This window comes from Heterocephalus glaber, unplaced genomic scaffold, assembly GCF_053883595.1.
Source record: "Heterocephalus glaber isolate CG9 unplaced genomic scaffold, H.glaber_assembly_v1.0 deba00000676, whole genome shotgun sequence".
NCBI classification, from domain to species: Eukaryota; Metazoa; Chordata; class Mammalia; order Rodentia; family Bathyergidae; genus Heterocephalus; species Heterocephalus glaber.
The window spans coordinates 756,711-779,977 of NW_028258156.1; the positions used below are offsets into that span (position 1 = coordinate 756,711).

A 23,267-nucleotide genomic window follows, 5' to 3' on the forward strand; every position below is an offset into this window, starting at 1 on the left:
TTTAAAGTGGAAGTACGCACGTCCTTATTTATTATTCACCTTGTACATTAAAGTCACTTATGTGGTAAGGTAGCAGCCATAACATTACGCGGTGTTGTGGAATTAATCAGATCTGATTTGAAGGCAGAACTCAAATGCTTTGGGGCCAAGGGACCTTAAGCAGAACATGTAACTGCTCCCAGCCTAAATGTATCTCCTAAATGGGATGAAAGAACCTGTCTTGCTGTTGTAGTGCGGTTGATGCTCGGAAATGCGCTTTGTGAACCCTAAAGCATCTTGTAATCCTTACAGTTCATATTGTATACTCATAAGCAATACCAGGAGCCTTGGATTATGGAATCTTGGGGGGCCATGCGAGGTCACCTGACCCTAGACTCTCCCAACCTTGCTCCGCTGGGGTTCCTTACAGAGGCACAGGTGCTGGCGGAGCTTCCGGTTAGCTCGCGCCGCACCCTTCTCAATTTCTGGCTAGTGGAATTCTTTAATCCTCCAGGCTCTAGGACCGCTCCGGACTGTTCCCAGCCTGGAGGCCGCGAGGCTCAACCCGGCTGTAAATTACCTGGTTGCAGTGTCATTGGCTGGAGAGTACTGAGCGATAGTACCTCCAGCCAATGGGAGTTCCTCCTTTCCCCAGCGGCCGCGATTTTAGAACCAGTCAAGGTCGGGTTTGGGCTTAACTCTTTAAAGTGAGTTTGCCATGTGTGGGAAAGTTGTTGGTAGTAAAAGTGCCACGTCTTCTTCTAGGAGAGAGTCCTGAGCTTGCCAGAGGCCGTGATCCTTAAGCCTATAACTTCGTTTTTAACTCTCTGCACTCGGGGACCTTCTCTGTTTTCGTTGTGACTTCTTTCAGCGTAACATGAGGTTTTTCTTGTGGAACGCGATCTTGACGTTGTTAATCACCTCTTTGAGTGGAGCTCTGATCCCCGAGCCAGAAGTGAAAATTGAAGTTCTCCAGAAGCCATTCATCTGCCATCGCAAGACCAAAGGAGGGGATTTGATGTTGGTCCACTATGAGGGCTACTTAGAAAAAGACGGCTCCTTATTTCACTCCACGTAAGTAATTATGCCTCTCAGGTAAAATAATAAAGAACCCCCCACCTTCGCCAGCGCTCCTGTAGGCAAGGTAGAATGTAGTTGGTTTTTACTTGTCTTTTGAAAACCTGAAATATCTGATTCCCATCTTTGAGGAAAGAAAATTGTGCAAAACCAATTCTATGTGACTAGGCCTTTGAAGGACCTACTCAAGACACGTGGTCCTGATAACACTGTTAAATTTTTATTGTAAAACATTAGAACTAGAATCTTTGACATTTTACATTAATATCTAGGTGTATAAGAAGGCAGTAAGTGGAAACGCTTAAGAGAGTTCTAATATTTCAAACTCCATTCCTCGAGGAAAATAATTCCATTTCGATTTGGTATAGTGACATTTATTTAAAACTTCTCACAGCACCTTCAAGAGCAAAATACACAGTTATTTGCCTCTTTATAAAAGATGTGCTAATGCTGTTTCATCTATTTAACTTTTGTTTTGACATGACATTTTGGTCAAGTGATAAAACCATGATTTCAATAGTTGTTAGTTTCTTTCTAGATAGTTATCCTTTATTCACTAGGGTGGGTATTACATGGAGACTTCATGAAGAAGTCTTACACGAAAGATTTTCAGGTGATTATATCATCATTTTTGTTCTTTAAACAAAGAAATTGTAAAGTGGAAAAGATTTACAAATATAATGATTTCCAGTTAGGCATTGCTCCCATTCATTCCATTTTGAAGGCATTTAGTGAACACTTCCTCTGTGTCAGGCCTCGTGCTGGGGACCAAGGAAATTCAGAAATTTTGGCTTCTAATCTTCCGCATCCAAGTTGGTTTCTAATCAGTCGTTCATTAGATGATATTCTATCCATCTATCATACTCATATTGAATGGCCTTAAAGTCAGGTGCTGGAGATGCAAAACTCACAGGGGAGAGGGAAACAAGAAAATGATGTTCAGTAGGGGAGAGTCTGGGATTTATTATTCCCTGGGAGGCAGGGAAAGAAAACCTTCCTGGAGATCATAATTAAGACAGGCCTTGAAAGAGATGGGGGACATTGCAGGTAGATGGAGTGACAAGAACTACAGCCATGAATCTTTGCACCTCGTCCTTGATTCTGTTTTCTGATAGACTGCCTTTATGGGCATCCAGATCTGGCCTTTTGTAGGATGTAGAAGAAGTGAGTGGCACTCCTCTCCGAACCATATTAACTCTGGGAAAAAGTTCCAAAGCAATAACTTGACATAGAATTCTCAACAGCCCTTTCATCTTGTCAACAAGGCCAGTCACAGTGGACATTAAACATATTGTGATATTACATTTTAAATTTTCAATTACAGACCGGGCGTGGTGGTGAGGCAGGAAGCTGAGGCAGGAGGGTTGCTGCAAGTCCAAGGCCAGCCTGGCTACATAATGAGTTCAAGGCCAGCCTGCACTACAAAGTGAGGCCCTGTCTCAAAAAACAAAGACAAAAATTTTTTTTTTCATTTACATCCACACTTTTAGTCCAATCTTTTAGGCCTAGGCTAATTTCTTCTGGGTCTCAAGACCACAACCCTGTGCTAACTTTGGTGTTAGCCATGATATATTATTTAGCACTGTACTGCTAATGTTCTAGTATCTGATAAAGGGACTGTTGTCATGCAGCCTCCTTGTAAATGGTCAGAATCTGCTTACTTGGAATATTATGAAAAAGTAGCATCAAATGAAAAGTCTATAAAACATGTTTATTAGCTGCTCATGGTGGAGCATGCCTGTAATCCCAGCACTTGGGATGCTCAGGCAGGAGGATCACTATGAGTTCAAGGCCAGCCTGAATGCATGAGACACCCTATCTCAAAAAAAAACACCCCAAAATAAATGTTAAATAAAGCATGTTTGCTGTTTTCAAAGCCATAATCTGTATGATGCTTAGCCATAATAAGAAATGCACCAAAGCTGGGTACTATATAGTGGTGCACACCTATAATCTTGGATACTTGGAAGGCTGAGGCAGGGGGATCACAAATTTGAGGCCAGCCTGGGCAACTTAGAGAGACCTTGTCTCGAAATAAAATAAAAAGGACTGGGGATATAGCTCAGTGGTAGAGTGCTTGCCTAGCATGTGTGAGGCACTGGATTCAATACGCGCGCGCGCGCGCGCGCACACACACACACGCACACACACATGAAATGTGCCAAACTAGGCAATAGATAGCTTCTTCCTTTATTATTTTCTAAACTTCCCATATTTTTGAAGGTTGGTGTTTCATTTCCTTGGTCATGAGGGTAAAATGAAAGAAAAGAAGAAGAAATGGCATTTACCCAGGTTTCTTAACCATGGTACCCCATGACCTTTTATCCTCACCTATAAAATATCCTGGAATAGAATGCTTTCCTTATTGCTCCAAAAGGAAGCTAACTGGGGCTCAGACACTACTCAACCCTCAAACATCCCCCTCTCCTCATAGTTTGTCAGATCGATTTTTCTCTCCTCCCCTCCCCTCCCCTCCTCTTCCCCGGGATCAAATTCAGGACCTTCCACTTGTGAGGCAGGCACGGTGCCACTGAACTAAATCCCTGGCCCTGTCAGGTTGATTTCTTACTCTGGCTTATTATCTCATGTGCCAGGACAATTTGTCTACTCCTTTCCTCTCTAGAGACTGAGGGGCCCCTTCTCTAGGCTTCTTCCATAGCCCACCATATATCTTTGCAGAGAGACTTGGGGCTGGGTATGAGTAGCAGCCCTTTGACCCATCAACAGGCTACAGCAGGAAGGTTTGGAGGCAGATACAGGAAGTTGTGCCCCTGTCTCTCTGTGTCCATGGCCATATGGACCCACACGTATTGGCAGTGAATTCTCCTTTCCCTGTCATCCTCCTTTCCAAACTCAGCCATTTTCCATTATTTTCTCCCTGGGTTACAGCCTAGTGACCTTCCTGGGTTAGTATAACTTTGTGGTTGAGACCTTGAACTTTGGAATTAGATATATTTAAGGTCAAATACTGGCAAGTGTAATTGCCATTTTTTTATCTACACAAGGGAGCAATAATGGTACATTTGGATATCTGCATCTTTGGATTCAACGAGCCATGAATCAAAAATATTTGAAAAGCGTGATGTCTGTATTGAACATGTACAAACTTTTTTCTTTGTAATTATTCCCTAAGTAATATGGTTGAAAACCCGTTTTATAGCATTTAAATCATATCAGATATTACAAATAATCTACTAAGTATATAGTAGATTACATGCAAATATTGCAGACTTGGTATGGGGGAGAGGGTAAGAGAATATCTGCTGATCAGAGGACCATTGTTAAAATTAAAAGAGACAAATTTAGGAAAATACATGGTATACAGTAAATGTTCATTGTGAATTATTTTTCTTATTCTCTCTGCCTTTCTGAAGCTGAGTCAATTGTATGAAATTTGCCTCAAGAAAGAAGGACAGTGGTTGAATTGCTATAAAGTTGATTTGGGGCTGTGAGTGTACAATTAAAGAAGAGCTGTTTTCATTAATTTCCAACCTAAAAAACTTAATAACTTATGGGTGGAAAAAGTGCAACACAGCAATTTTAAAAGTAAGTTACTAAAGAGTTCTAATGTGTACAATGCTTGTCCAGCATACACGAGGCCCTGAGTTCGATCCCCAGCACCACAAAAAACAAAAGTTCTAATGTGTTTTCTTTCTATTATAGTCACAAACATAACAATGGTCAGCCAATTTGGTTTACTCTGGGCATCCTGGAGGCACTCAAAGGCTGGGATCGGGGCTTGAAGGGAATGTGTGTGGGAGAAAAGAGAAAGCTCATCATTCCTCCTGCCCTGGGCTATGGGAAAGAAGGAAAAGGTAATTACACTTCTACATTTCTTTCTGTGAGAACTAGAGTCCTTCTCTGGATTAGGAAATGCATGTTAGAGTAACAACTGTGCATATTTTTTACCCTAGAAGTAAATAGAAGCTTTGTATTCCTTTAGAAAATATGATTATGTCTTGGTTACTAATTGAAATAACCAGTTAAAGTCATAATATCTAAAGGGCAACTGGGCTAACAATGAAATAAAAGTTCTGGAACCTTGAACTCTATTAATACCATTTAACAATATGGTGGGGGGGGGGGGTTAAAAGTTATGGTAAAATACACATGGCATATTTACCCCTTGAAACATTTTTAAGTATGCAGTTAGTTCAGTGGCACTAACTTTTTCATTCTCTCAAACTGAAACTCAGCAATTTGTTTTAACAACATAAAAAGAAAGACCACTCAACATAAGTGTCTTGATGAGTTGGATATTTGAAATACAGATTATTAAAGCACTGAAGGCAGTTTTGTGTATTAGCTGTATGTGGCTTGCAACTATGAAATCTCCCCCAGCATAACACTTATTAGGGATTCTTTTAATTCTCACTTGAAAATTTATGAAGCTTTTAATAATTTATTTAAAAATAATAGTGAATTGAAATGAATTAATTCTCCCTATGGCACAAAGCAGAGGCAAGCCGGAGAGCATCTGGCATTTAAGTGGGAACCCTTGCAACCTTCCAAAGGGCTATTTGGTGATTTGTACCAAGAGACCTGAAGATGTTTATGTGCATTCATTCTATAATTCTCTTATTGAAATCTAAGCTCAGGGGATAATCAGGTATTAAGAGAAAGATCTATGAACAGGGTACCCCATCACTGCATTTTTTCTATAGTAAAAAATTGGAAGCAGCCTAAGTGTACAATGATAAGAGTGTAAGGGCTGGGGATTTAGCTCAGTGGTGCAGCACCTGCCTGGTAAGCACAAGGTCCTAAGGTCGATTCCTGGTACCAAAAAAAAAAAAAAGAGCTTAGTTAAATACAGTGTAACCCCTTTATTAAAAAAGACATTTCAAAGGTTTTTAAAAAATTATATCTAAAATGTATACAATATAAAAGTAGGAAATTAAAAGCTACAATATACACTTATACTATGATTGTAAGTGTAAGCAAAGGTATATACTGTACATATAGAAAGTGAATCACAAGGAAATAAATTAAAATCTTAACAATGTACTACGTACTAGGAATTATAATTACTTCTGGTTCTATCTTCCACATTTGCTTCAGTGAGCATATTACTCACAATGATGAAACTTATTTAAAATTGTCATCAGAACTAGAGAGAGAACCACTCTTATGTAATACAAACAAACAAAACAACAACAACAAAACTTCCCAGCATCCAGAGGTCAAGCTAACCAAGATTCATTCCTAAGGTACAGAAGGAAGTATGGGTCAGGATTTCTAGCCCCAGTTTTCTATGAAGGAAGTAAGGTGCTATATGTGAAGCTTAACATACTCTAAAATGGAACTAGTGCCAGGCATGGTGGCACATGCCTGTAATCCCAGGCTTGGGAGGCTGGGGCAGGAGGATCCCTGTAAGTTCAAGGACAGCCTGGACTACATGGCGGGACCCTGTCTCAAAAAAATGGAACTAGCTATATAAATCTTACTCATAGGATAGGATCTACTAATCAAATGCAATTCTTATTTTAATTATAATCTTAGAAGAAAATCCAGTGTATAGGAAATATCTAGGCTTAAATGTATTATTTTGCTTTCTTCTATCTTCATTGCCTTACTTTTAATATTTATATATGTAGTATTATCCCATTAATCTGTCTCTATACTATATTTAACTCAAATTTACTTCATAGTATAGTCATCTTCAAACTGAGTGCCACAAAACTAGTTATCCTAATATATATTTAACCCTGATTTTGTAGTCTTTTAGTACCTGCTTGCATGTCTTCTTGGAACGATACCAGTTTTCTCACCTATCTAGGGCATGTCTCTTCTCTGTCTCCATCTGGAATGGTAAGCTTTGGCTCACAATGTAAATGTTGCTCTTTTAAACTTTCAAATGCTCTTTCACAGAAATAGAGGGGATGAGGAAGAGGACTCAAAAATATTTAACAAGTTTACTCAGACCTTTATGTTAAATATAGTTATAAGGAGACAAGTTTGAAAAAAATTGTCTATACTTTCCAAAAAGATTGTTTGGTTGGTCAGTAGGTTGGTTGGTTGTCATTTTTCACTACCATGGAACTCTAACAAAGCTCTTTACACTTTTAAAGATTTATCTCCCTTTTCCAAAGTTCATTTTAATTTCTCCCCTCCCATGAAATGCCTGAAATATGTGTATACTGTTCTATATCAGAGAGGATGTTGACTTTTTGAAATTTTTGAACTTGCCTGTATTATTTTTAAAGCCTATAAGAAAATAATCTCAGTAACATATGTTCTTGAGAGCTTAAGATTTATTAAGCATAATGCTGAGCACTTTATTTTTCATGGATTTTCTTCTTTTGAGAAAACCAAAGCATACATAAGAGGTGGCCAGATGTAAATTTCAATTCCAGAGTATGACACCAGGGATCACTCAATTACATGCTGCCTCCCAGTGGTAGAAGTGACCATGCCAGCACCATAGTATGTACTTCTAGACCTGGACTTTCTGACCCAAAAGTTAGCAAATCACTTCTGATATAATTAACTCTGAATTAGCTAAAGCCCTTTAAGTCATTCTTGACATATAATATATAATATCTTAATTATATTTGAAATTTAACATCCAGACTATTGGGTACATCTGTGTGTGTTTAATTGCTAAGCCAAAAACAGAATGCTTTTGCTTTATTGTTTTGAGTTATTCATTCTTTAGTCTATTTATCTAACTAATATATAACTATAGTATATAAATAATTTTAACCATATACCACAACCTTAGAAAGGCTCTTTAATTCAGTTAAAAGTCTTTTTACCAGGATCATGGTTTTGTATTAAAACTTGGGGGCTGGAGGTGTAGCTCAGTGGTAGAGTATTTTCTTAGCATGCCTGAAACCATGGGTTCAATCTCCAGCACTGCAAAACAAAAATACAACAATAACAACAACCAACTTTTAAATAAAAATGTGCCCCCTCTCTCCTAATGTCAGGTAAAATCCCCCCAGAGAGTACACTGATATTCAACGTTGACCTCTTGGAGATTCGAAATGGACCAAGATCCCATGAGTCATTCCAAGAAATGGATCTCAATGATGACTGGAAACTCTCTAAACACGAGGTGACTATTCCTTCTGCCTATAGATTTTTGTTCTTTGGTAGCTCACTGTTTAGAAATATATGTACTGAATACTTATTTTTATTTAGGGAAAATGTTTATATATAAGTTTTCTTGAAATACAAATGCTGTGAAAGTTGACTTTTTCATAGGAAGCATTGTTTTGGGGAGAAATATATTGATGTTAAAAAGCACCATTCAGGCTGGGTGTTGTGGTGCACACTCATAACTGAGGAAATTGGAGTAGTCTCAAACACAAGATTGATTTCTATTTCTACTTCTGTATTAAAAGTCAGATTTTCACCAGGTATGGTTATGTATGCCTGTAATCACAGAACTATGGGGGGCTAAGGCAGGAGGATTACAATTTCGAGTCCAGCCTAGACAACTTAGCCACTTAGCAGGACCCTGTCTCAAAATAAAAAATAAAAATGGCCCAGGGAAGTAGCTCAGTGTGAAGGTCTTGGGTTCAGTACCCAGTACCACAACCAAAAACCAAAAGTCAGATTTTCATGTCTTTTCAAAGGAATTTTCTTATGTGTTAAATCCTCTAAGAATTCCATCTTCTAGACCTATGGACTGTCCTTGATAGTATATCATCCTAATAGATCTTTGTTCCAGTACGTGCAAGACATGGGTCAAGGAGACTTACTGCCTCCCCTTGCATGGAGGGCATTGATTGACACCTACAGAATGAATCCTGGCCCACTGTAGCTTTCGCTTGTCTACATATAGCCTGTGTTGTACAGCAGGAAGATGTCAGACAGTGATTTGCTGAGTTTCTTATGTATATGGAGAACACTTGAAAAATAATCAGGGTTATTTTAAAACCATATGAGCAGTGGAAGAATTTTTAAAAATGTATTAGTACATATTTGCATTACATAATGATTGCATTCACTATGGGTAGTTGGTACGTGTACCAAACACATTTTAATTCTTATTTCCTCTTCCTCTCCACCCCTTCCATCCCATTTGCAAAAGATCTGTCTCCCTGTTTCCTATTGTTCTCTTTTATTTTGCTCTTTAAATTACTTATACTTTGGGGTTTTCATAGAAGAGAAGCCATGCAGTATTTAAACTTCAGTGTCTGACTTATTTCACATAACATTATGATCTCAAGGTGCATCCAATTTCCTAAAAATGGCTCAAATGTATGCTCCTTTATGGCAGAGTAGTATCCCATTGTATGTGTCTAGCTCAGATTCTTTATCCACTCATTTGTTGATAAAGGGCTGCTTCCAAAATTTAGCTGTTATGAGTTGTTTGAGCAGTGGAAGAACTTAATGAGAGAAAAGAGATGGTGTCTTAGTCACTTTCCTACTGGTGAGATGTACTACCTGACAGCCAAAACTTAAAGGAGAGATTTATTTTGGCTCCCAGTTTCAGAGGTCTGAATTCTTGCATGATCACCTGGCTCCAAGGCAGAAAAAGCATGTTGGAAGGGCCTGGTGGAGGAAAGCTGCTCACACAAAGCCCAGGAAGAGAAAGAAAGGCCAGAGAGACAAAGGAGGAGCCAGGGTGGAGGTGGGGTACATCCTTCCAAGTCACACCTCCAGTGACACCCTCCTACCAGGCCCCACCAACTAACAGCACATTTGGCTCTGAACTCATGTGTGGTGGATTCATCCACTGAGGAGTACAGCACCCCATGTTCCAATCACCTTCCTGAAGCTCCACCTCTGACCTTTTGAGGCCTTTGGAGGACACCCCACATGTAAACCATAATAGATCGTAAGTGGGAAGTTATTCCTAGATGCTACAACCAAAAGAACTTCCAAACAGTAAAAGAGATGAGGGTCCAAATGGAAGTCAGAACTTGAGCTATAAAACATTCTGGGACTGGTGGTGTATCTCAGTTGTAGAGGATATGTTTAGCATGCTTACGACCCCAGGTTCAATCCCCAGCACCAAAAAACCCCCCAAAAAACCCAACCAAATAATAATAACAAACAAGAAGAACAAAAATTTTAAAGAATTCCATAGTGGACCACATCAAAATAAACCACTGGACAAATTTCACTAATACCTTCACTGGAACACAGATAAAATGAATAGGTTGTTTTTATCTAGAATATTGGGAAGTGATTTTTATTTTTGCAAAATGTTTTTTTAACTTAATTTAATTCTAGTACATAAATGATTAAAATATCTTGATTAGAAAAACTTGGAAAGTTTTGAAGAAGATATAATGACAGACATATAGACATTTCAAAATTATTAGCTTTTGATTAGTGTATTTCTTAGTTTGGAAAATAGAAATTATAGTTTTATATTAAGCCAGGGAAGAGCATAATTTGTTTAAAAATGACCTTGCTCATTGAAGGACCAAAAAGAAAGGCATGACAGGTATTTTTCCCTCAGTAAATTAAACTATAAAACTGTACTTATGGAACAAAATATTAAAAATACTGGAAGATTTTGTTAATGTTGATAATTTCAGAGAAATTAATCAACTACTTATTGATTTAAAAGTTCATTTTTTTCAATAGTTTCGGTATCTTGCCATGGAGTATTCGCCAAGCCTAACAGGAAAGTGCAATATGTAGAATATTTTAAAATTTATATTAGTTCTGTAGCCACTTTGGTTTTTTTTTTTTTTTTTTGTCACCAGGGATCAAACTCCGGTCCTTGTGCTTGCTCAGCAGGTGGCGAAACCACTCAGCTAAATCCCCAGCCCTCTGTAGCCACTTCGAATGGATAGACAAACTTTAATAATAAATTCTATATCAAATTATTTTCAATTAATTTAGTAAGCCAGGCATTTTGAAAACTTACTTGAATAAAACACCATAATAAAGTTGAAGCTTAGTCAAATTTTAATGTTAATGTTTACTCTTTTTTGAAATATTTTTATAAGATATAGATGTACCCTAGTTGAATTTTGTGTCTTAGTGTAGGATTTACAAATTTACTGCAGGTATCCTGAACCAGGAATACAATCAGATTTTAGGGCAGTTTGATATTAACTATTCTAAATTCTCATGTGAGTGTAGGACCTCAGACTAAATGTTATATAAGGTGACCGCTGTGTGTAGAACTTAATAATCATTTTCTTCAGACTTGAATGAGAGTAATAAATACAATTTGGAGTCATAGAACATTAATGTACAATTTAAGGATTTAAAATGCTTGTAAGCCTGATGTGAACAATGGATTATTATATTAAATGTTGATTTCCTGGTGTAAATTAGCAAAAATAAAAGCAAGTTTTCCAGCTTAAAACAAGCAAACAAAAAATGGATTTTTCCATGGTATATTTTTGAGATAATAAAAACTATATATTTGATCTAAGGATTATATGTAAGATATAAGCTTTATCTTTGCTACTGGGCAATATTTTGTGTCTCTACTATAGCATGGTAGCAACAGTTTTTAAGGGAAATAATTCCTTATAATTCTTTAACCCTCAATAGAAATATAAAGTAGTTGCTTAATAGTTATTACAGGTTGTTAAGTGAACTACTAGTCCATGTCTATGATATTGCTGGGCTTAGTGTGGATATCTTATGAATCAAAATTATTAATGAGATCCATTATTTTATAGGTTAAAGTATATTTAAAGAAGGAGTTTGAAAAGCATGGTGCAGTAGTGAATGAAAGTCATCATGATGTTTTGGTGGAGGATATTTTTGATAAAGAAGATGAAGATAAAGATGGATTTATATCTGCCAGAGAATTTACATATATACATGATGAGTTATAGTGATGTCTTCCCATTTTATATAGCATTTATTTTGAAGAGAAGGCAAATGTCTTTAAAGAAAAATTTTTTAAATGATCTGTTCTTGCTTTTTAAAATTTTTGTATTATTTTTCTGACTTATTTAAATAATCCTTTAGGGTTTCTAAGTACCCATTTCTTTCTGGTAAGTTATTGAGAAGAAACAACTAATTTGTCTTTGAATGGAAGACTTTTGGACCATTTTTCACTCTATTATTGTGTCACTTGTATTTTAAAATTGCCACCAGGAACATGCCACAATATAAGACCAGGTTATAGCATAAATCAGTACCTTGTATTTCTACTTCCCTTTATATTCTCAAAGTTAGATACTGACATTTGAAAAGCCTTTTGTAATAACTCAAGGCTTGCTATTTTCATGTTATAATGAAACAGTTTGTCTTTAACTGTTTTTGAGTCTCTTCTTGAGGTCAGGAGGAAAATGGTGGACTTTTTATTAACGGTTACTGCTTTACTGCAACACGGAAGTGAGGAGCAATTCATGGATATGTGCATATTGGAACATTCTGCTTTGGACTAAAACTAAATAAGGTTTGTTTCTAACAACTATGACCTACTAAAGTCATTTATGTCTTTTTTTTTTTTTTGGCAGTACTGGGGATTTAACCCATGGCCTACATCCCCAGCCCTTTTTTTTCTCTTTTTGAGACAGGGTCTCGCTAAGTTTCTGAGTTGCCCAGGCTAGGCTCCAACTTGCGATCCACCTATGTCAGCCTCCCAGAGTGCTGGGATTACAGGCCTGGGCCACCACACTTGGCTTTAATGTTTACTTTTGAAGGATAGCAGATTACCCACCTGGTCCTTTAATGAGTAAAAATACAACCAGTAGCCAGGCATGGTAGTACACTCCTGTAATCTGACCACTTTGGAAGGCTGAGTCTAGATGAAGCACAGTTTAGAGAATTTAGTGACTTAGCAAAACCGTGTCACAAAATAAAAAAGTGTTGGGGGCAGAGCTCAGTGTGAAGGCTTTGGGTTCAATCCCTAGTACCACAAACAAACAAGCAAACAAACACAAAATAAAAAATCTTAAAGCTCAACTAATGTGTAATACTACAATAATATTACATCATAAGTAAAACTAGTAAGCCAAAATTTTCTCATTTGTGTCTCATCAAAAAATGAGGCAGCTCTAAGGATGGTGATGCACAGTAATCCCAGCTGCTTCAGAGGGTGAGGCAGGAGGATCTCAAGTTTAAGGCTAGCCTCAGCAATTTAGTAAAAGCCCAACTCAAAATAAAATAAAAGGGCTAGGGGTATAGCTCAGTGGCAGAATACTTGCCAGGCAGGGCAAAGTCCTGGGTTCAGTCCTCAGCACCAGGGTAAGGGTGGCAGGGGCAGATCTATAGAAGCTACTATTGAAGAGGTGCCTATCCTGGGTTTTAAAAAAAGGGATGATTTTATAATTTTATCTCAAATTAGCTCTTATCCTTAATACTTAAAAAGTCTCTATTTACTAAGACCAGCCCTTTTTAGTTTACAAAAGCATATTAAGTGTACTATTATTACTCGTGGTGCTGGGATCGAACCAAAGGCCTCCTCCATGCTAGGCAAGCACTCCACCACTGAGCCTCTCGCAGGGCCCCTCAGGTGCATTATTGTCTTTGATTCTCATTACTCTTGAGTCTATGAAAAATGCTAGTGGATCTTCCAGTGCCTACTTTATAGATGAGAAAATTGTCGTTCAAAGAGACTGCTGTGTCCAGCGTCAGCAGCTAATCTGTAGAACCAGTTTTCAGTCCCCGAATTCAGCGTCTTCTTGCTACCTTCTACTAAAAGATGGTAGGTTTGAATCCCTTGGGCCTAATTCTCTTAGGTTTGCTGTCTGTTGCTTGTCTTTGGGTCCTTCTCCTTTGAGGAAGGTTTTCTGGTTGTCTCTGGAGTATCAGACTTCTCCCCATGATTCAGGAATGGCCTTGGTTTTACAGAATAATTTTGGGTTAGATCTGAATTGCCTCAGACATTGCAAGCAGCAAGAGATTACAGGTCTTAGATCTTTCATTCCTGATAACTGCCACTGTTTTTATTTTAAAGGATTATGAACAATTACATCATATATAGACTATTTTCACTGATTATATATTGAGATTTCCTTCACGAAAACATGAATATCTTGGGAAGAATATAACATCTTTCTCTGAAGAAAGCAGCTATATCTTGCAAATTATTGTCACTGATGTTTTCCTGAACCTAAAAAGGCACAGAAACTCAAGATACAGAAAGCCTTACATTATAGCATGTGGAAAGGTGGCTTGTCCTATGGTGCTTTGTGTGACATTACTAGTGCCATATATGGTAGAGCAAAAAGAGTTAAAAATGTTTGTGATTATTCATCTTGTATGAATTTGCATCAGTTCTCATCTAAGTATTTGGACATAAACCCACATACATACATTATGGTTGTACTTAAGTTACCAGCCTTTTGTTTTAGCTATTTACATTCTTCCATTAGTGTGAGCATACTCAGACATGAACTGTGACTTCACATACATGTAATGACTCAATACTGTTCTATGTGTCATGTTTAAATTTGTATGACTGTGTTGTTCAAAATAAAGTTTATTTGGAAAATAACTGATTTTATTTTTAAAAATCCTTAAAGCACTAATCTCCTTAACAGGTTTATGTATTTTCCTTTTTTCTGAGGATGGAGGTTGAGACCCAGGGCCTTGTGCATGCTAAACATGTGCTCTATCACTGAGTTATATACAAGTCCCTCTTGTTATCTAGGTTTAATGGAAAAATGGAGGAAAATTGACAGGTAATGGAAGGAGAGGGGTGTAATATTTAGGGTTTACCTCTGTGATATTTAGAGTTTACCTCTGCTTATCACTCTATTTAGGTATATTTGTCAGAAAAGCTGTGGTTTGGTTTAAGGTATTTTGAAATTAACATTAAACCATGAAACTTAAGAAGGTAATCATTAATTGTGAATTTTTAACATGGGAGAAAGCATTTTTTATTTTGGGGGGCTTTCTGTGGGAAGAGGAGAGGATGGTGGTTATTACTGGTTTGGGATTTTATTGTGTGTATACCAGGTGGACATTATGATGATTTATGCCTACTGAGTAAATAAGTGCTATAAAATGCCTTATGTAATTATGTGAAATGTTGGGTTCCCATAAAAATAACAAGAAACAAGGATTTCTGGTTCACATGAAGCAACTAGAAATGTTGGATGCCATAAAAATAACAAGAAACAATGATTTCTGGTTCATATGAGGCAACTAATCATTTTCTTTGTAGGAATGTAGTTGTACTTTCCTTTTACTCATGATACAGGATATTGTTTACATCTAGAATGTTACAGATTTCAGCTTGCTACCATATCTCCTCACTGAATTAAGTATATGGATAACTTCTTAGTGTTTGGACATTGTAAGAGAAAAGGAATTTGGCATGTTATGGGAAAAAACTTTTCTCACTTTTTTATTAAAAAGGTAAATTAGCATTATCATAAAAAGCCTGGGGAAAAATAACAATGAATTCCTTGTCCAGAGCTGTAGAACACTTGAACATTTTTGTTTTCACTTTAGCATGAGTTGAAATCTAAGGTGTTAAACATGATTATAAATCATATGCCTATTTAAAAACATTAATGTAGTACTTCCATCTAATAATATCTGTAGCATTCTTTTTTTTTTTTTTGCTTAAATTCTTTTATTGGTACATTTTAGGTATACAGTATGTTTACATTTATCATTGGGTGCTTGTACCTGTACATGATGTATCTTGGTTCTTATTTTTTTCCCCATTACCTGTCCTCCACCCCTTCCACCCTTCCCTATTTACAAAGACTTTGTTTCCATTTTTTCCTTTTCTCATAATTTTTCTTTTTCCTTCTTTCCCTTCCCCTTCCTCTCCCACTTCCTCTATCCCTTTGGACCTTTTCTTCCTATTTAAAATTATCAATTATTTGTTTTTATCATTTTAATCCTTATTTACACTTTCAGTTTCTCACACTAGAGAAACTATTTGGTGTTTACACATGTGTGTCCTATTTATTTCACTTAAGAAGATGGCCTCAATATGCCTCCACTTAGCTATAAATGTCTCTAGTTTCTCATTCTTTATGGCTGAGTAGTACTCTTATTTTCTAAAAAAAGAAACCACATCTTCTTCATCCAGTTTCCAGTTGATGGGTACTTGGGCTGTTTCCAAGCTTTAGCTATTACAAACTGTGCCACTATAAACATGGGTGCACATATATCGCTGTGGTATGGTTCTTTTAATTCTTTTGGGAAGATACCCAGCAGGGGAATAGCTGAGTCAAATGGGACTTCTAGTCCTAGTTCTTTGAGATATCTCCATACTGATTTCCACAGTGGTTGCACCAGCCTGCACTCTCACCAGCAATGAGGAAGGGTTTCTTTCTCTGCACACCCCTGCCAGCATTTGCTACTGGTTGATTTCTTTATAGCAGCCATTCTTTCTGGGGTGAGGTGGAATCTCAGTGTTGTTTTCATTTGCATCTCTCAAATGGCCAGTGATGTTGAACATTTTTTCCTATGTTTATTTGCTGCATTTACTTCTTTGTCTGAGAAATATCTGTTCATTTCAGATGCCCATTTTTTAATTGGGTCTTTAAATTTGGAGGTTCTGATTTTTTTCAATTCTTTATATACTCTAGATAGTAGTCCTTTGAGGTACAGCTGCTAAAAATTTTTCCCCACATTGTAGGTTGTCTGTTAGCTCTGTTCGTGGTTTCTCTTGCAGTGTAGAAGCTTTTTAATAAGATGAGATCCCAGTTAATTCTTTGTGCTAGTTCCTGTGCTACTGAGGATTTGTTCATAAAGTCTTTTCCTATGCCATTGTCTTCGAGAGTTCTAGCTAACTTATCTTCCAGCAAGTTTAGTGCTTCTGTTTTAATATTAGATCTTTAATCCATTTCTATCTTAGTTTAGTGCATAGTGATAGGTATGGGTCTAGTTTTAATATTTGGCAGGTTGAAATCCAGTTTTTCCAACACCATTTATTAGAGAGGCTATCTTTCCTGCAGTGAGGGTATTTGGCTCCTTTGTCAAAGATGAGGTGGTTGAGTATGTCTGGAGTTGTTTCTGTATCTTCTAATCTGTTCCACTGGTCCTCAGGTCTGTTTCATTGCCAGTACCATGCTGTTTTTATCACAGTAGCTTTGTAGTATAGTTTCAAGTTGGGGATTGTGATACCCCTTGTCAAGTCTCTGTTGTCTAGAATTGCTTTTGCTATTCCAGGTCTCTTCTGGTTCCAAATGAAGTTTTGGATTGTTTTCTGTAGTTCTGTGAAGTATATTGTTGGAATTTCAATCGGGATTGAATTGAATCTATATAGCAGTTTTGGAAGTATGGCCATTTCACTATATTGGTTCTTCCTGCCCAGGAACAAAGGGTGTCTTTCCATTTTCTTATATCCTCTTTGATCTCTTTTTTTAGAGTGCTGTAGTTTTCTGTGTAGACATCTTTTACTTCCTTTGTTAGATTGCTTCCCAGATATTTCATTTTTTTGGATGCTATTGTAAAAGGAATTGTTTCCCTAATTTCACTCTCAGTGAGTCTGTTATTTGTGTACAAGAAGGCTATTATTTTTTCAGTGTTGACCTTGTATCCAGCTACTCATTGAATCTGTCAGTTAAGTCTAGAAGTCTTTTGGTGGAGTTTTTTGGGTCTTCTATGTAAAGTATCATATCGTCAGCAAATAATGACAGTTTAACTTCTTCCTTTCTTATCTTTATTCCTTTTATTTCTTCCTCTTGTCTCATTGCTGTGGCTAATGTTTCCAGAACTATATTGAACAGGAGTGGTGATTGTGGGCATCCTTGTCTTATTCCTGATTTTAGCATGAAAGTTTTCAGTATTTGACCATTTAGTGTGATGTTGGCTGTTGGTTTTTCATAGATAGCCTTAATCAGGTTGAGATAAAGACCTTCTATCCAATTTTCTGTAGGGTTTTTTTTTTTTTTATCATGAATGGGTGTTGAATTTTGTGAAATGCTTTTTCTGCATCTATTGAGATGATCATATGGTTTTTGTCCTTGACTCTGTTAATATAGTGTATTACATTTATTGATTTATGTATGTTGAACCATCCTTGCATTCCTGGGATAAATCTGACTTGGTCAGGGTATATGATCTTCTTGATGACCCTCTGTTTTCTGTTTGCTAGTATCTTGTTGAGGATTTTTGCATCTGTTTATTAGGGAGATTGGCCTGTAGTTCTCTTTTTTGGTTGGGTCTTTCCCTGGTTTTGGAATCAAAGTAACACTTGCTTCCAGGAATGAATTTGAAAGTATTGCTTCCATTTCAATTTCATTGATGAGTTTAAAGAGTAATGGTGATAGTTCTTCTTTAAATGTCTTGTAGAATTCAGCAGTGACCCCATCAGGACCTGGGCTTTTCTTTGTTGGTAAATTTTTAATTACATTTTCAATTTCACTCATTGTAATTGGGGTGTTTAGAATTTCTATATCTTCTTCATTTAAATTTGGCAATTCGTATGAATCTAGGAATCTGTCCATTTCTTCTGTGTTTTCCTTTTTATTAGAGTACAGGTTCTCAATGTAGGAATCGATGATCCTCTGGATTTCTGCTGGATCTGTTGTGACTTCACCTTTTTTGTTCTTAATTGCATGGATTTGAGCCTTTTCTTTCCTTTTTTTGATAAGATTGGCTAAAAGTTTATCAATTTTATTTATTCTTTCAAAGAACCAACTCTGATTAATTGATTTTTGTATCATTCTCTTAATCTCCATTGCATTGATTTCTGCTCTGATCTTTATAATTTCCTCTCTTGTACAAGCTTTGTGTTTGTCATGCTCTTTTTCTAGGAGTTGAGATTCAGCAGTAGGTTGTTTATTTGAGCTCTCTCTGTTTTCCTAATATAGGCATTCATTGCTATGAATTTCCTGCATAGAACTGCTTTCATTGTGTCCCATAGATTCCTGTATGTTGCACTGGCATTATCATTTACTTGTAGAAACTGTATTAAACTGGATATAGAAAATAAGTTAATGCCAGATTAAGACCGCCGAGCAGGGCAACTTGCAATTGCCATAAATGTTACAGCAAGTTTACAGCACTCTAGTCAATTAGTATTTAGCCCAAAACACAGAAGACCAAAGTTAATGGTTGCATTCTGTTTGCAAAGCAAGGTTATATCACTAATAAATAAGCTTTCTTAGAACTCTAGAAGTTGAACAAAGTAGAAAAGAATGTCTTCATAATGTTGAAGTTCATAGACCCAGAAGAACAGAAGATAGGGGACAGGGCAGGAGCAGGAGGCAACCATAGGTGCATTCTGAACAGGACTGCTATGTCTTGAGTGTGTGGCTGGTCTAACTTGTCACAATCTCTTTTCTGTCCTCCACAAAGCAGATGAAGCGGAAATTGGTCCCATTCCCACTGCTTGCCATTTTCTCTAGGCCGGCCAGAGGAGCACTGGGCTCTGAGTTCTGGAGCTTCTCCAGATTTCCAGTCAGCCCACTAATAGATGAGCTGCTCCTGCTGCGTGGGCTTCCAGGAATTGGAGGGATGCTACCATTCTGAATGACAGAGATCTCGTCGGCCTTCATCGCCAGCCCATTGGAGAGCGCTGCTGCATACTGATTCCAGAAACTGGAAGGATTTCCGCTTCCTGACCTCACCGGCAAATCCTTCTGGAACATTTCTAGGAACTTGACAGGATTGCCTCCTAGAAATATCATGGGGCCATCCACGGAGAGCCGGTGGCCCCGGTGTGCAGGGGTGCTATTCCACATGTGCATGCCCATGTGTACCTTAAGATTGCCTTTTGTTGTGAACGCTCTTCCACAAACAGTGCAAGCAAAGGGCTTCTCTCCAGTGTGAGTTCTCTCATGGATCTGAAGGGCACTTGACGAGGAGAAGGTTTTGCGGCACATATTGCAATAGTGCTGTTTGGGAGTTCTGGGCAGAGCTGGGAGCAGAACTGGGGACGTGGCAGAGGATGACAGAGGCCCAGGAGGGATGTGACTGGTGAGGGTGTCCTTACTGTCCTGAGGAGAAACATGCACAAAGCTGTTGACCTCTTTTGATGAGAGATGACAAGTTCTGATTGGGGCCAAGGTTGGAACTGGGCTCAACGAGCTGTGATGGTAGGTCTTGCATCTGATGTGTCAACATGTGCAGATGTTCGTAAAGTACCTTGAGAAGGATTAGAAGATGGCAAGTCTGTGTTCTGAAAAGCCATCAGCAATATTTGGTGTCGAATCTGTATGATCAGTTACAGTTGGTGGATTTGCTGCTGCTGCAGCGCTAAGAGCTGCTCCATGAGGGCTGAAATGGCAGGTTTGCCTCTGGAGGACTTACTGCCCCTCACTTCCTGGGAAAACTGGGCCACCACCACCTTGGTGCTCTGGAGGTTCTTGATGACGACGTTGTTACTGATCACGGAGAAGTTGCCCAGCATCGTCAGGTCCCCGAATTGAGGTAGAGAGGTTGTGATTGCTGAGGTACCTGTGGAGGAGCTGCCCTCGCGGCTTGGGGCGGTGCTACTGGTGCTGCTGCTAGACGTCCTACTGCCACTGTTGGGGGCCACTGAGACCTCCACCTCCATGGAGTCTTCTCTGTCAAGTCCCTTGTGCTCTGAAAGGTCGCTCCAGTTTTCTTGATCTGTTTTGTTCACCGTGTCTTTCATTTGTTCATCAGGATTATTGGGAGGGGGACTGGGTGAGGTCTTGGGTGGGGAGGCTGGATTCTCATTGATGATCAAAACTAATTGGTTTTTAGTGCAGTTCTTCTTGTGGAGCAGAAGATCTGATAACTCAAAGAACTCATCATAGCACCGGTCACAGATGTGGGCATCCTTGCTCTTCGTGGGGCGACGGTTGACCCTTCTCTGTGTCTCCATCTTGCAGGGGGAGCGAGGGCAATTCAGGGTCGGATTGGAAATGTTGAGGCTCCGCTTGCTTCCTCCGCGACATGCTGGCTCAAACATCAGCTGGGGCAGAATAAAAAAGTACTTTAAAAAAAATCTCAAAATTACGGAAATAGAGCGGCAGTGGCTGCGGCTCCCCCTGCCCGCAGCGCGCATGTGTCCTGCTATAATTATGATTATCAATAATGCATTGCTATTAATCATAGAAGGGCTCTTTGAAAAGCTGTAGCATTCTTAATAGTAGGATTTCTGTATTCCCTTCAGAGCAGTGAAATCCACACATTCTCGCTCCCCTTCCCTTTAAAACATCAACTGGGTAATGTGCTGACTTACGTTACAAGGTTTAGAGGGAGGCACATCTCACACAATGGCAGGAACACTCAATCATCATGGTTGATGAAAAGAAAAAAGAATCGAGAAATACATACATTCTTACATACGGATTTGGAATCTTTATTTGAAGGGAAATTCTTTTTTCTCTATTTTGGGAGCTTGGAGGTATAGTCCAATGGTAGAGTGCTTGCCTAGCATGTGTGAGGCCCTGGATTTAATGCCCAGCACTGAAAATAAAATTTAAAAACTACTTTGGTCTCTTTCATCTTTGCCTCTGTTATGTCAGTTGTTTGCTTCAGGTTACAGAGCATTTTTGGATTTGGGATTTTCAGATTGGGGTGGTCAACTGGTATTCTATGCAAACACTAAAAATAAAAAACTGAAATCTGAAATACTTCTGTTCCCAAGCACTTTGGATAATGGATTCTCAATGTGTAGCATATGTGTATATGTGGTTTTATATCAAAGACAATAATTGAAATTCTCTTTCCAGTACATGAATCCCTGTCTCTGAAATCTTGTCCTTGCCATTCAGTTAAAATTCCTCTGTACATTGAGTCTGTCATTCTGTCCTTAGCCCACATATCTGTGTTTCACTCATAAGTAGAATTTCCGAGTACAGGTAGTTCTCTGTGTAACTCCAACAATAATCTTTCCCTCCTTAGCTTCAGATTTGTTGAAGGTCTTAAATGGCTCATTTTGATGTTTTTAGGTTATTACTAAGAAAGGAATAAAAACAATTGGAAGATGATAGCAATTCTGCAACACATAGTGCACTATCTGTGGATTTCTTTTATTTACCAGATCTTTGTGTTCCTGAACTGCTATTAAAGACTCTGGTATAAAATAGATGACTTCAGTGGGTATAAGTCATCCAATAATCTATAAAGCTAGTTTGAGTGCCTATGAGCTAGACTAACATTAATTTTGTTTTATGATAGTCTAGAAACAAATGACGTAAGATATTTGCTGAGGCTTTTCTGTAAAAATTCAGAGTAAAGTGAATGATGTCCCCTTGGCCTCTAATAACAGCTAAATTATATCTCACTTGGGGATTTCTGGGAATATACAAGTTATTTCACTAATTTAAAATTCCACTCTGCAGTAGGGTAAAGATGATATTCTCTCCAGCAAACAGTTGCAGTAAAAAGTGTTCACAGAGTGTAAATTGAGGTATTGAGGGACAGTTTTCATTATTATAAAGAATGAAGTAAAGGTACAAAGACCTTTGGGGCTTAGTTTCAATTTCTTATATAGCATGTTTTCATTTATCTGTTGGACTTGCTCTGCCAGAATATGTGTTAATATAATTCTGAATCTATTTTTTATCTGTGGTTAAGAGACTAAAATGTTATAACAATCAACCACATATTAGTGGCTCTTTCTCATTATGCTTGTATCTCTTGGAATTATGTAGCTATTTTTCTGCAGAATGCATTCTATTTAAGGCATCTGGATTTTTAAAATGTTTTTTAGTAGCTAAATTTAATTAAATCAATAATTAAACTTACATAGAGTACCAATAGGAATAGCAGTGCAAATACAAGGAGATTTGCTTTAAATAAGAGATAACATTTTACTTGCAGGAAAATGAAAGAACTTTTGAGAAGGGTCTTGCAATGAAATTCCCATTTGGAATTGCAAGTTTTTTCCAGAGCATCATTATTTTCTCATTCTATCCTCCTATCAATGATTCTTTGAGAATATTTACTTGTATTCTTTTGGCTAAACTTTATAAAGAATGTAGTCTTTCACATGATGTCATATACTTTTTTCCTTGCCACATATGGAAGTAACCAAGGTCTTATGTTTTGCATCATAATCTATAAAGAAAATTAAGCAGCCTACTAAAATTAATTGATTTTTACATTACAACCAAGGAGTAAATCAACTCTACTTGCAGTGGGTTTTTTTTTCCCTAACATTTTATTACTATGGCAGGAGTATCTTCAAAACTATTAACTCTTTGTCAGTGTCCTATTTCCTCTGAGCTGGGCTCTGTTCAAAGGTTTCTAATATTTCTTTTTGAGGAGTGGGGTTATTTTATTTTATTTTGTAACGTTAGTATGTAGTACAGTGATTTTTTCAAGGCTTGATAAATTTTAATATATTCACAGAGTTGTACAACCATCAACACAATTAATTATAGAACACTTTCATCACCTCATAACCCTGCAGTTGCTCCCCCACCATCACACAAGCCTCCAGCCAT

At 37.8% G+C, this 23,267-nt stretch overlaps 1 protein-coding gene, 1 non-coding gene and 1 pseudogene across 6 annotated transcripts; 1 reads left to right on the top strand and 2 right to left on the bottom strand.

Annotated features, from left to right (window-relative positions):
• The first annotated feature begins 664 nt into the window (after window positions 1–664).
• Window positions 665–21,305, top strand: Fkbp14 (FKBP prolyl isomerase 14). Of its 5 annotated transcripts, none has more exons than XM_021254072.2 (5): window positions 665–1,053; window positions 4,720–4,871; window positions 7,986–8,113; window positions 12,252–12,385; window positions 19,251–21,305. In XM_021254072.2, the coding sequence occupies exons 1-4, from the start codon at window positions 857–859 to the stop codon at window positions 12,372–12,374; spliced, it is 600 nt and encodes a 199-aa protein (XP_021109731.1). In that variant the 5' UTR covers window positions 665–856; the 3' UTR covers window positions 12,375–12,385; window positions 19,251–21,305. The 5 variants fall into 5 exon arrangements, with proteins under 5 accessions (XP_021109731.1, XP_021109730.1, XP_021109734.1 ...); XM_021254071.2 differs by lacking the exon at window positions 19,251–21,305 and adding an exon at window positions 13,889–14,428 and having other exon boundaries at window positions 666–1,053; XM_021254075.2 differs by having other exon boundaries at window positions 667–1,053; window positions 12,269–12,385.
• On the bottom strand, window positions 18,246–20,768 carry LOC101698165 (sal-like protein 1 pseudogene; annotated as a pseudogene).
• On the bottom strand, window positions 21,029–21,135 carry LOC147829202 (small nucleolar RNA U13). Its single transcript, XR_015449432.1, has one exon. It is a non-coding gene; the product is annotated as a small nucleolar RNA U13 (small nucleolar RNA).
• Window positions 21,306–23,267: the final 1,962 nt, after the last annotated feature.